We start from the raw sequence: 14,176 nt of genomic DNA, 5'->3' as shown, positions 1-14,176 counted from the left end.
TTAATAATAATAATAATAACAGCAATCACCATTTATGAACACCTACTTTAGCACATACTACATTCAAAGGTATTTGATGTCTCTGTTCCTTATATATAACACTGAAATAACACCATTATTATACTTTTACTGGTAATGAAACTCAGACTAGTGGTTGTCAGGCACCTTTTTTAAGGCCACAATGTCAGAATCAGGATTCAAACTAGTAATTTCTGCCTCCAAAATCATGCCCTGCTCTTTCCATTATATTATTCTGCCTCAATGGCTCCTCATCTATGGGTAATATAATGAGAGAACACAGACAAACTATCATAATTTGTGTTCCACTTTAGTTAAGCACAGTAGTCTGTCAAAGTCATAGCAAACAGCAAATGGCTGCTCTATATCATTGGGGCAATTATGCCCAAATTTAAGGTCTTAACAACAAAAAGACTAACACAAAGAATAACCTTGATCCTAGCGGGCCTAAAAATCATACCATGTTTTAAATATCCCACAGAGAACAACCTGTTTAAAAAAAAAATCATTCAACAGAGATTCAGCAAGTTGAATGAGGAGGAACAGGTAGATGATTAAGAACTCCTCTGTACCTATTTCAGAAAATACGAATTGGATACAAAACAGAGACTCTAGGAGTCACCAAGTCTGAGTTAATATGAGTATAATATGTTTCCTTGGATGTATATTCTTATGCTAATGCAATTAATGTGAACCTATAGAGACAAGAAAGAATTTCCTTGGGTTTTCTCTCAACCAAAATTCACATAGTTGACCAAACTATAAACCAAAATAAATCAAGCTTCCTTGCCAAAAAAAAGGAGAGAAAATACTCTTGAGAGAAAAAACTTAAGCATTTGCAGCTGAGAAACTAATATATGAGTTCATGGATGGCTATATAAATTTCATAATGATCTGCAGCATTCTGACTATAAAATACAAAAATGTTGCAAAAGATATTTGATAGTATTGTTCATATAATTCTTTTGGTAGTCAATATTCTCCCATTATAAAATTTTCAAAAAGATTCACTGTTTGATTATACCTTTAATGGAAGAAGAAAACTTGGGATGTAATGATGAAAAAATCCTTCATGATCTCATGAACTAATAAGCCAGGTCTATGAGTTTAGATTGATTGTTCTCGTAATCACCTACCTCTTGTAGAACTGGGATAACAGGTGGTTTTCTCTGTTGCAGAAAGTACAGCACCATAAGGATATAAGCATATGATGATAAACTTCCTCTGGAAGCATCGCCAATATCACATCGCTAAAGAAACATAATGATTGAAAATAAAACTTCAGAATCTTACTCCATGCTGAAATACCAACTATTTTGGAATACTATTTTTTTTAACCCATCAAACTGGCAAATATCCAAAAGTTCAGTAACAAACTACCATAGAGGATTTCAGTAAACAGGCACTTACACATTAGAGATTAGAGTATAAATTAGCATAAATTCTATGAAGAATAATTCAGCAATATCAAAATTACAAAAACATATTTCCTTTAACCTATAAGTTCTCTTCTAAGAATTTATCCAGCAAATATGCCAAAAACATGTAAAATGACTAACAGTTTTTTTTTATTGTAGTATCGTTTTAATAGAAAAAAATTAGAAACAACTTAAAGCTCATCAGTAAAACACAGATTTTAAAAAACTGGTGAGTATTCACACAATGGCACAGTATAAAAAATAGTCTCCAATATCTACTGCTCAGTGAAAAAAGCAAAGTACAAAACACTGCTTTCAATGTGTTTATACCCATAATAAAAATGAGGTAGGAAATTTATATACTGGTCTATTTCTGGAACAATACAGGACTTTTGACAATGGGTGCCTTTAGCAAGAGGCATTGGTTGGCTAAATTACTGTGGAAGGGATATTTTCCTCCATAAACCGCTGTAGACCTTTTGAATTCTGAACTACAATAATATGTTTGTTATTAAAAAAATATTTTAATTAAAAAAAAAAACCCTAAAAGAATCCTCAGAGATTTCACTTGAGTCAAGCTGTAGCTGGTATTATATTAAGGGAAAGGAATTATTTCTCTGACATGAACCACTTGGTTTCATTATTAAAACTCCATGGGAGTACAGAACTGTCATGTTGGAGATGTTTTATGAGATGAATTCAGAAAAGTAGCTCTATCAAATATGATTTGTAGTATGTGGCTAGATAAACTTTCTTTTCTAAGATAACCTCTATCCACAAGACGTGTATAGGAATATCTAAACAATTATGTCTCTCTATTCAGAGAGTGGGCTTTATGAAATGAAAATGTGACTGAGTCACTCCCCTACTAAGCCCTTCCCCACCAATACATTCATAAAATTAACCAGTATTAATGGAGCATCTACCATAAAGCAGACACTATACCGAACTAGGTTTGAACAGAGGTCTCTACCCTCATGGAGTGTACACACTTAGCAAAAACACAAGAAAAACTTTTTTAGTATTTTAAGTGTTATAAAAGTTAAAGCATTTTGTTGGTACTGTTATATTTTGTTGGCCAGAAAAATGTATCACTAAATCCAAATATCAGATTTCCTAACCTAGAGATTCTTAATAGTATGCCAACTCCTATGCCTGGGGTTAAAAATCATTATCACATTGAGAAATTTCACCAATGAGAAATTTTCTGGAATGTTACACATGGAACTGGAATATACACAGGAAAAAAACAAAAAAACTAAGACTCACCCTATTCTAATAGTATAAATTTAAACCATTTAATATTGAATGTTTCTTTTTAAAAGTTCAGGTAAACAAAACTCAAAAAATTAACTATCATGAGACTTGAAACAAAACATCATTATTTATATATTTTTTCTTTTTTATTGAATTTATTTTGGTAACACTGGTTAACAAAATCACACAGGTTTCAGGTGTACAATTCTACAACACATCATCTGCACACTGTATTGTGTGTTCACCACTACAAGTCAAGTCTCTGCCCATCAGAATTTAACCCCTCTGTACCCTTCCTCCACCTCTCCCACCCCATTAATTTTATTTATTTATTTTAGTGAGAGACAGACAGACAGGAAAGGAGAGAGATAAGAAGCATCAGCTCATAGTTGCGGCACTTTAGTTGTTTATTGATTGCTTTCTCATATGTGCCTTGATGGGAGGGGGGGGCAGCTGAGCCAGTGACTCCTTGCTCAAGCCAGCAACCTTGGGCTCAAGCCAGCAACCATGGGGTCATGTCTATAATCCAGTGCTCAAGCTAGTGAGCCCATGCTCAAGCCAGATGAGCCTGCACTCAAGCTGACAATCTCAGGGATTTGAACCTGGGTCCTAAGCATCCCAAGCTGATGCTCTATCCACTGCACCACCTCCTGGTCAGATCCACCTCATTAATTTTTTTAATAAATACCTTAGCAAACACTTTCATGGTATATCCCAAGTACTGCACTCTAGGATCAATAGCTGCATAAGTAGCTAGCATTCTTGTGTTATGTTGAGCCTGAAAAATAATTACATATTTGAAAAAACATTTCAAATGTATTAAAATTAACCCTAAAAATCAGATAAAAAGATATAGTACACACTAAATAGATATATAAATGTAAAACTCAGAATACCTATAAATAAGCCTAACAAAAACTAATTTTCACTCTGAAGGAAATATCAAGATGATTAATTTTTTCCTTATACGGCTCACATTAGAAAGCTTTAAATATAAAGATATAGTCAACAATCTATAAACTTTTTCAATAACAAGGATAAATATATCTAAGTCTTTAAAGAAAGAGAAACTTACCAATGTATTATACAAACTGATATCGCCTTCCAAACCACTTCGTCTGTGTTCAAATTTTACTATAGGCACTTTGGCAGTAGTTATAGGCAAAATGTTTCTTAAACCTGATTAAAAATAAAACTTCACTAGGTTAAATAATTTTCACAAAGCTAAAAAATATTTTCTGTTGTTTTAAGGTTATAATTTAGAAATCATACCTGGATTTCTCTTAAGAATTTTTGCCAAATTTTCAATTATTTCTTTACAATTTAATTTCTAAAAAAAAAAATAATAATAATAAAATTAGTCTGACTCAATTAGGCCTTGTGTGAATTCTATTTTAATCTAGGTATTTAACATCTCTAACCATAAGCTCTATATTACTTTCTACTCAAAGTATGTGGTCTATAGACTTGAAGTATCAGCATCATCTGAAAACGAAAGAAATACAAAATTTTATGCCCCACCTCTGTCAACTGAATCATAATCCACATTTTAACAAGATCCTCAAGTAATTCACATCCACATTTTAACGAGATCCTCAAGTAATTCACATCCACATTAAAATTTGAGAAGCATAAAGATAAGAGGATAAATACTGTTTTCAAATATGCAGATAACTACAATGTGGGTTTGGTGAAGGCAAAACAGTGTAGTGATTAAGAACATAGCCTCTGAACTTAGATAAACATGAATTCGATTCCTTAAGTATTGAGTAGCTATGTGACTCTGAGCAGATTCTTAATCCCTCTGACCTTCATACTACTATTCTATAAAATCAAGATAATCATAAACTCCTACCCTATAGAGTAATCAGAGGGATTACATGAGACATGTAAAGCATTCAGCAGCATGCTTGGCACAAAATAGGCCTGTGAGCTACTTAATATTATGTTGATGAATAGCAGAAAAATAATTCTATTATAACCAACATCGACTTCTTCAAGAAAATTCTGACCTCTGCAAATTTAAATGGGTAGATTTTTTAAAAACTAGACAACAGAGTTGATACAGTAATGATATCCATAATATAAAAAACAGGGAAGAGCCCTGGCCGGTTGGCTCAGCGGTAGAGCATCAGCCTAGTGTGCGGAGGACCCGGGTTTGATTCCCGGCCAGGGCACACAGGAGAAGTGCCCATTTGCTTCTCCACCCCTCCGCTGCGCCTTCCTCTCTGTCTCTCTCTTCCCCTCCCGCAGCCGAGGCTCCATTGGAGCAAAGATGGCCCGAGCGCTGGGGATGGCTCCTTGGCCTCTGCCCCAGGCGCGAGAGTGGCTCTGGTCGCAACATGGCGACGCCCAGGATGGGCAGAGCATCGCCCCCTGGTGGGCAGAGCGTGGCCCCATGGTGGGTGTGCCGGGTGGATCCCGGTCGGGCACATGCGGGAGTCTGTCTGACTGTCTCTCCCTGTTTCCAGCTTCAGAAAAGTGAAAAAAAACAAACAAAAAAAAAAAAACACACAAAAAACAGGGAAGATAACTGCATTTTAAATTAACTGCATTAAAGCTAAAGGGCATTTATAGCAATGCCCACACTTACTGCTAAAATCACTTTTGCATATCCCCAACACGCTATTTTTCACTACAAGAGAGCAGTAGCCATTGCAGCTTAACTTGAGGATTTCAATGGAAACTTTAGTTACTAATTAAGACATAATAAAATAAGGTTATTTTTTCCTTTATTATGCAAGGATATAAACTGATGATAAATTTTAAGTGTTCAATTATGGCTCATCTGGAAGAAAAAAATTTATTCTTTTTCACTGTTCCAACCTTCCAGTGTGAATAGCACAGATTATATCTGTATATAATACATAAGCCCTTAGTGACTATAAATCTGATTATTAATTTTCTATAGAAGATAACTAAAACCCTAACCTTCTCCCTGTGTAAAATTATTTTCTATTCCCTCAACTCTTGCTCTTCAAAATGGAGAAGGGTATCTTTTCAGGAAGATGGCATTGAGTAGAAGTTAGTTAAGAAGAACTAAGATAATTGCAACTTTTCAGTTCCTTTATAAAACAAGATGTTAATAAACACCAGAAGCAATTTCTTAGAGCCAGAAATAAAGATCTACCAGATATCACTGCTGTCTTTACTCTGGTTCTAACAATTCTAAAACCACTTTTTGAAAAAACTATTTCAGAAACGCCTAAATATACTATTCTGCTGAATTCTTTCATAAAATGAGATTATAATGATCTCACTACAGATGCCAGAAGCTTGGCCTGGCCCCAACCTTGCAAGCAGTCCCTGGTTTTGAAACATAAATAGTGAGAGCTATACTAGTAAAGAAATGAGCAACTGTAGGGATCCTCTCCTTTTTCTAGCTGCTGTTGGGAAGGCCTAGCTAGGACACTTCTTCCCCGTCCAATCAGCCCCTTTCTTTTTTTTTCTTTCTTTTTGTATTTTTCTGAAGTTGGAAACGGGGAGGCAGTCAGACAGATTCTCGCATGCACTCGACCGGGATCCACCCGGCATGCCCACCAGGGGGCGATGCTCTGCCCATCTGGGGCGTTGCTCTGTTGCAACCAGGGCCATTCTAGCGTCTGAGGCAGAGGCTATACAGCCATCCTCAGCACTAGGGCCAATTTTGCTCCAATGGAGCCTTGGCTGCGGGAGGGGAAGAGAGAAACAGAGAGGAAGGAGAGGGGGAGTGGTGGAGAAGCAGATGGGCACTTCTCCTGTGTGCCCTGGCCAGGAATCGAACCCAGAACTCCTGCACACCAGGCCAACGCTCTACCACTGAGCCAACCGGCCAGGGCCCAGCCCTTCTTTATTGGAGCATAGAAAATCTTGTTCCGACTGCTGAAGTCTGGTATACAAAGAAGAACCTAAGTACCCACTCTCACTGATGAGACTGCTCTGGGGGAATGTCTGCTCCTGGCATCTCACAGTGGAACTCAGAAAGCTTTCAATTTCAGAAAGTAGTGGTTAAGTTCTATAGTAATATTAATACTATATTTCAGCTACCTTGTGGGTTAAAAAAGTTACAGAGAAGCAGTGAAATACAACTGAAAAAGCATGAACTCTGGAGTCAGACAGACCTGGGTATGAATCCTGGCTCCAACATTTACTAGCTGTGAACTTGGGCAAGTCAGTTTATCTCTCAAAGTCTCAGTTTCCTCATCTGTAAAATGGGGGAAATTATCTACCTCAAAGGTGGTTGTAAGAGTAAAATGAGATAACGTATGTAGAAGTGTATACTTGGGACTCAAACAAATGTTAATTCCCCTCCTTGTCCAAAATGAGTTTCTAAAAGCTATCCTATGTTACATGCTGTTGAGTCGGCTCTGAATCCTGGACATCAGATGAATGAGTGACGTCTACAACGTCCTGTCCTCAATAGCCCTGCTCAGTTCCTACAGACTCACGCCTATGGGCTTCTTCTAAGTAGTCAATCTATCTCATATTTGGTCTTCCTCTTTTCCTGTTGCCTTCTATTTCTCAGAGTGTTACTGGCTTTTCCAAAGAACCCTGACTTCTCATGATGTGCTCAAAGTACAAAAACTTCAGTTTTGTTATTTTTGTTGCCAGCTATATTTAGAACTTAATTTGCTAATTTGCTCTAGGACTCCCTTTTTGTCTTTCTGGAAATCCAGGGTATCCATAGAGCTGCCCTCCAACAGTGTATTTCAAATGAATCAATATTATTTCCTATCATACTTTTTCACTGTAAAGCAATACTAGAATAAACTATTTATAACATTGCAATGAACTTGTAGAACAGAAGCCATTAATAAATTAGATGTCCGCTTTTATTTTCTATCTTTAGCGATATAAAGACATCACCTAATGGAAGAGATATGAAAAGACAGAATATGTGAGATCAACATTCACTACTGAACTGAAGCACTAGCTGCTCATTGGGTCTAATGGAAAACATTCCAACTCTATAGTATATTAAACTTTTTCCAAAAATTTATTATAAGCACTTATAACTCTCAGTGATAAGCTTTTTGCATTATAAAATTATTCAAACAGCAAATTTACTTATTTAAATATTTGAATGTCTCTTAAAATGATAATGCTTTTACATTTCAAACAAAATTAAAAACAGATTCATCTCTGGAAGAAAATAAACTTCACACATCCCTTTCCAAACACTAACTCTTACCTCTGCATTTTCGTGGCCTTCCAGGGTCATACAAATATCCAGATCACTATCACGAAATCCAAACCCATTCTTAGAAGAGCCAAATAAGCACAATCTTGCCTTTTCTAAATAAAGAAAAATAAAAGTCAAAAGTTTTATAATTAGTGAAGAGGAGAAGTCTTCTATTACATACTATGGCCTAACACAGATGATCTGGTCCACTCTATGCCTTATCTACCATTAACAAATATACCGAGAAATTCCAACACGCTCATCAAAAGTGCAGATCTTTTACCCAAGTTCCCATACCCATGTATCTAACTGCTTCTTCCATTTTCCCACAGATATCATAAATTCAACAAGTCAAAACTAAACTATCAACTTCATCTCAAACCTATTATTCCTATATTCCTTATCAATTGGCCAAGTAAGAAGAGTGATTCTTAACACCTCTATCTCAACTTACACATCCAAAAAAACCCCACATCCTCTAGCTTCTTCCAACTTAACAATCCTATAAATACATCTATTTCATTCATTCTCAACATCACTACCAATAGTTAAGATCAATATTTGAATATTTATGTCTGAAGAAATAAACTAGTTTTTTCAAGGCACAATTCAAGTAGTTTCACAAATATCACCTTAGTATGTAGAATTAATTCTCTTCCAAAAGCAAGTCATTAATCCATTTAATACAATTAAAATAGGGTTATCCTTTCATTGTTAGTATCATTCACTACAGATGCCACTTCAAACAAACTATGACTCAACAGGATCAGGTTTTTCTCCCTATTCTTGTAGACTACACATTTAGATAACAGATTCTATACTTTCCAAATTTAATCCTCCTATTCAGTTCTGATATGCTACTTGAAATTTCAGTAACTGAGAGATGTAAAAGCCTATATGTTCATGAGTAAATAAAAAATGTGCATCAGTTTACTATAACAAGGACTTACATTTGGTTAATACTTTACATACTAGCAAATATAATTTAAAAATGAAATCTTACAGCACCTAACAGATTACCTTTTAAAAGTACAAATTCATTCTGATTGTAAATCATCTCTATTTTCTAAGATATTTGGCCACACAATTCTTGATTCTTATCCTTATACCCAAAACCTGCTCCTCTTGCTATTTTTGCCATCTCAGTTAAATATCACCACCCAACTATTGAGGTCAACACCCCAAAACCATCCTTGATTCCTTTCTTTTCCTTATATCTAACATGTAATGCATCAGCAAATCTTGTTAGCAGTATTAATCTTCCAAATCACTGTTATATCTCATCTGAACTTATATAAGAGCCTCCTAAATGATCTGCTTGCTTCTATTTTCACAAACCTAAACTTTGTTCTCTCAAATCATGTCATTAAGTATTAAAATCCTCCAGAAACTTCTCATTAGACACACAAAATTCAAAGTCCTACCCGCATCTATGAGACCCTAACGATTCAGTCTCTATCTAGGCTACCTCTCTGACCTCATCTTTCTCGTACAGTCTACCTCACACACCTTATTCCAGCCACACTGACTTCCTGGGTAGTCAAGTCCTCCAAATATACCAAACATAATCCAGTCTTAGTGTATCTGTACTTGCTACCTGTTCTTTCTAGAATGTTCTCTCCAGGGATAGTCATATAACTTGCTCCTTCATATTATTCACGGCTCTGCTCAAATGTCACATTATCAGAGAGAAACACAATAACACCCCATTACTGTCCTTTAATAGGATTTATTATTTCCTGATACTACATTATATACATTTTTTTTAGTTGCCTGTCTCCATCATGAGAGTAAGTTTTACCTCTTTTTATTAGCACTGTATCCCAGCACCTAGAATAGTACTTAATATGGAACACTCAATAAACACTTTTTATTAATTTTCTTTAAAGATCTTACTTATTGACTTTAGAGAGAGGAGAGAAAAAGAGAGAAGTAGGGGAGGAGTGAGAACAATCAACTCATAGCTAGCAGCTGCTTCTTGTATGTGCACTGACCAGGCAAGACCAGGACTTGGAATCGGCAACCTCAGCTTTCCAGGTCGGCAGTCAGGCAGACACTCTTTAAATAAATGGATGAAACTCAGACCAGGTAAACCATAATAACAAAAGCATCAATTTTTAACATATGACATACCATCATATTCCTTTTGAATAAACTTTTCCAAGCTGATTAAAATTTGCTCCCTGTTGTGTTGTTCAGAGAAAGGTGGTGATAACTCATCTAAATTTAAAAAAAAAAAAGAAACATGGAATCTGAAATTTTCAATTTTTACCCTAAAAACTTTATTTAAAATTTCTTTATTTGTTAACATCTATGAATATAAAATCATAAATGTTCCCTATGCTGTACTTTACATCCCTATAACTATTCTGTAATCACCAACTTGTACGTCATAGCATAGGAAATACAGTCAATAATATTCTAATAACTGTGTATGGTTTCAGATGGGTACGAGACTTATCAGGATGATCACTTAATAAGTTATATAATGTTTAATCATGGGGTTGTACACCTGAACTAATATAATATTGTATGTCAACTATAATAATGCCTGGTCAAGATTCACATCTTCCCTATAAGCTGCTTTACCCAATCGGTCTTCACAGACCTTTCTTCAACTAAATTTCCTTAGTTTCCTAAACTGCTTACCAGTTTGGTTCACACCATCCTTTGTTTTCTAGTTGTTTCATTTATAGTCATCTTATTTTTCTAAATAAGACCATACGCTTATTGAACATAAGGCTTTCCCAAAATATCTTTATAGTATTATCTCTATTGCCTCTCTTATATTCGACCAAATCTAAGACAATTATTCTCCCAAACAAATGAAACACTCTTTGCTTTTTTGCTTTTATGCATACTCTCCCATATCTGAAAAATGCAATTCAAGGTCCAACTCAAATGCCACATCATTAATTTCAATTCCATCCCAATTAAAATTGTGTTTTTACTACATTCTGTTTACTACTATAGCATGTAACACATTCTGCTTCCAGTTATGGCGATGTTCACACATGTCTTACACATCCATCAACAGCAGCACTGTGAAGGAACATTTCAATGATAAAAATGTTCTCTACCTAGACTGTGTAATACAGTAGCTATTAGACACATGTAGCTATTTAGTACTTGAGATGTGGTTAGTATAACCAAGGAACTTTATTGTATGTGTGTGTGTGACAGAGACAGAGAGAGGGACAGATAGGGACAGACAGACAGGAAGGGAGAGAGATGAGAAATATCAATTCTTCATTGTAGCTTCTTAGTTGTTCACTGATTGCTTTCTCATATGTACCTTGACCAGGGGGCTATCGGAAAGCAAGTGACCCTTTCTCAAGCCAGTGATCTTTGGGCTCAAGCCAGTGACTACGGGGCCATGTCCATGATCCCACGCTCAAGCCAGCGACCCCGTGCTCAAGCTGGTGATCCCACGCTCAAGACCGATGAACACGTACTCAAGCTGGCAACCTCAGGGCTTTGAACCTGGGTCCTCTGTGTCTCAATCCAATGCTCTATCCACTGCACCGCCGCCTGGTCAGGCTAATTGAGGAACTTTAATTGTTCATTTCAGTTCATTTTAATTAATTTAAATAGTCACATATAGCCAGTGGCTACCATATTAGACAGCACAGATCCTGAGTCTAAGCTCCTTGAAAGCAACACATTTAGACTCTGTATGCCCCTTGAAGTTACCACAGTGCCCAGCAGTATGCATTTAGTAAATATATAGTTGGATCACTAAACTATTCAAACACCTCTACCAAAACAAATGTAAGTAAACTGTTTTTAAATAAAAAAATAAATATTTAAAATCTAAGAAACTAGTCTCAGTAGTTCTAATTAAAAGACTTACCAAAACATCTTTTACATACTAAATCAAGTATTTCTCGAAATCGATTTGTCATTGGTGGTAGAGGTTTTAGATCAATTTTCCTGAAATCCTCTGGGCAATCATTTTTTGAATGGCCATCCTTTTTGCAGATGCTGCATACTATCGTTGGTGGCTATACAAAGGCAAAAAAAAAAAAAGTCTAATAAACTATTGAGGGACTTCATCATTACTTAAAAGCAGGTCCAAAAAGAATATTTCATGTAACTCAGTTCTGATAATCTATATTTTCAGGAGGTTGAACAAAAGGATATTAATAAAATGCATTGTTAAATGTAAAAAGCCAATTACTTTAACTTTCTTCTCCACTGCAATATTATCAAGAATTAGTTTTACCTGAAGGTGCAAAATAAAATACCAAGAGATGAAAAGGGTATGGGTTAATGCAAACAGTTTCATAAGCTCCCAAATGAAATATATGCATTACAATTTAATCTTCTAAGATCATTAACAAAGTAGATTACAGTTATACGTCACTTAACAACGAGGGATATGTTCTGAGAAATGCATTGTCAGATGATGTTATAGTTTTAAGAACATCAAAGAGCACACTTACACAAACCTAGATGGTTCAGCCTGCTATACATGTAGGCTATACAGAATAGCCTATTGCTCCTGGCTACAAGTTTTTACAGTATGTTACAGCAGTGGTCTCCAACCCCCGGTCCACAGACCTGTAGTGGTCTGTGGGACATTTGGTACTGGTCCGCAGAGAAAGAATAAATAACTTACATTATTTCCATTTTATTTATATTTAAGTCTGAACAATGTTTTATTTTTTTTAAATGACCAGATTCCCTGTTACATCTGCCTAAGACTCACTCTTGACGCTTGTCTCGTAAGTTCGACAATTATATTTAAAAATACCACAGTTTTTACGCCGGTCGCATAATTTTATTTTGTACATTTATCCGTCCCACCCTAAAGGCCGGTCCATGAAAATATTTTCTGACATTAAACTGGTCCGTGGCCCAAAAAGGGTTGGGGACCACTATGTTACAGTACTGAATACTGTAGGCAAGTAAAACATATTGGTAATTATTTGTATATCTAATCACAGAAAAGGTACAGTAAAAATGTTATAAACATGTGAGTCTATGTGTGCATGTGCATGTGCATTTGGAGGGTGGGGAAAGGCTGTGGATGGAGGCACAATTGGAAGGGGAGTAGATATAAGGAGGAGGCAGGTATGAAGCTGAGAAAGGAAGAGAAAAGAAGGGCAGAGAAAAAGAGAGCAGAGACTGAAAGAGACCCAGAGAAATAATGCTTGAGATGAGAAATAATAAGAGGGAGAGAAAGATGGGGAGGGAGAGGGAGAAAACAGATAAACAGAGGAAATGGAAGTGAGTATGTGCAGGAGTGTTGTGTGTGTGTGTGTGTGTGTGCGCGCACTCTCAAATGGGCATACTGCCTGTGTGTGCAGGGGCTTTGGCAGGAAGCTCTAGACTCCCTGCTCCCCAGGTCTTGCTTCCTGGCTAACTCCACTGGCCAGGCACACAGCTGGTAGACAGCAAGCTGAGCCTCATCTAAACCACCCAGAGTAAGAAGTAAATTCAGCACTGTAGTCAGGACTAATCTTTTCTTTCCACATTGAAAATAAACTTTTTATCATCTATTACAATTTTATGGGCTCATCATCATATATATAGTCCATTGTTGATCAAAATGCCATCATGCAGTGCATGAATGTATAAAAAAATTTCAGCCCTGGCCGGTTGGCTCAGTGGTAGAGCGTCGGCCTAGTGTGCGGAGGACCCGGGTTCGATTCCCGGCCAGGGCACACAGGAGAAGCACCCATTTGCTTCTCCACCCCTCCGCCGCGCTTTCCTCTCTGTCTCTCTCTTTCCCTCCTGCAGCCAAGGCTCCATTGGAGCAAAGATGGCCCGGGTGCTGGGGATGGCTCTGTGGCCTCTGCCTCAGGCGCTAGAGTGGCTCTGGTCGCAACATGGCGACGCCCAGGATGGGCAGAGCATCGCCCCCTGGTGGGCAGAGCCTCGCCCCATGGTGGGCGTGCCGGGTGGATCCCGGTCGGGCGCATGCGGGAGTCTGTCTGACTGTCTCTCCCTGTTTCCAGCATGGAACTCAAGAAACCAAATTGTAGAGCTGAACTCTAAAAATAAGTTGCCTTCATAGAAGGAACAACTCTTAAGCAAAAGCCAGAAACCTAAATTCAAACCCTACACTGCCGTTTTAAATTTATTCCAGTGCACTATCAGACAGGTAGCTGAAACAGTAAAAATTTAACCCAGCTACTTGAAAAATAAACCCACAAAACAACACATATGGTAAAGGCAGAGCACTCTTCTTTTCTTTATTGTAATATGCCTAGATCCCTGAGTTAGCTTCTTCCTCCAAAGTTATCCTGGACATTTACTTAATTATGAACTCTTATACAGAAACCTCTATTTTGGTTCCTGACCTTAGTTTTCACTC

At 36.8% G+C, this 14,176-nt stretch overlaps 1 protein-coding gene and 1 non-coding gene across 11 annotated transcripts in view; one reads left to right on the top strand and one right to left on the bottom strand.

The window, feature by feature from the left end:
• Positions 1-14,176, bottom strand: part of TUT4 (terminal uridylyl transferase 4) — a 123,368-nt gene that overhangs the window by 25,346 nt on the left and 83,846 nt on the right. For all 10 annotated transcript variants that reach the window (XM_066269181.1, XM_066269185.1, XM_066269183.1 and 7 more), the window contains exons 15-21: positions 11,708-11,858; positions 9,988-10,074; positions 7,864-7,967; positions 3,966-4,023; positions 3,769-3,872; positions 3,382-3,471; positions 1,155-1,268 (exon numbers count right to left, since the gene is read on the bottom strand). In XM_066269181.1, the coding sequence (XP_066125278.1) occupies positions 1,155-1,268; positions 3,382-3,471; positions 3,769-3,872; positions 3,966-4,023; positions 7,864-7,967; positions 9,988-10,074; positions 11,708-11,858 (708 nt within the window). The remainder of the gene's footprint in view (positions 1-1,154; positions 1,269-3,381; positions 3,472-3,768; positions 3,873-3,965; positions 4,024-7,863; positions 7,968-9,987; positions 10,075-11,707; positions 11,859-14,176) is intronic.
• On the top strand, positions 13,448-13,523 carry TRNAT-AGU (transfer RNA threonine (anticodon AGU)). The gene has a single exon. It is a non-coding gene; the product is annotated as a tRNA-Thr (tRNA).

This window comes from Saccopteryx bilineata, chromosome 3 (assembly GCF_036850765.1).
Source record: "Saccopteryx bilineata isolate mSacBil1 chromosome 3, mSacBil1_pri_phased_curated, whole genome shotgun sequence".
NCBI classification, from domain to species: domain Eukaryota; kingdom Metazoa; phylum Chordata; class Mammalia; order Chiroptera; family Emballonuridae; genus Saccopteryx; species Saccopteryx bilineata.
The sequence above is the reverse complement of the archived record's forward strand: the minus strand, read 5'-3'. Positions and strand labels throughout refer to the sequence as shown.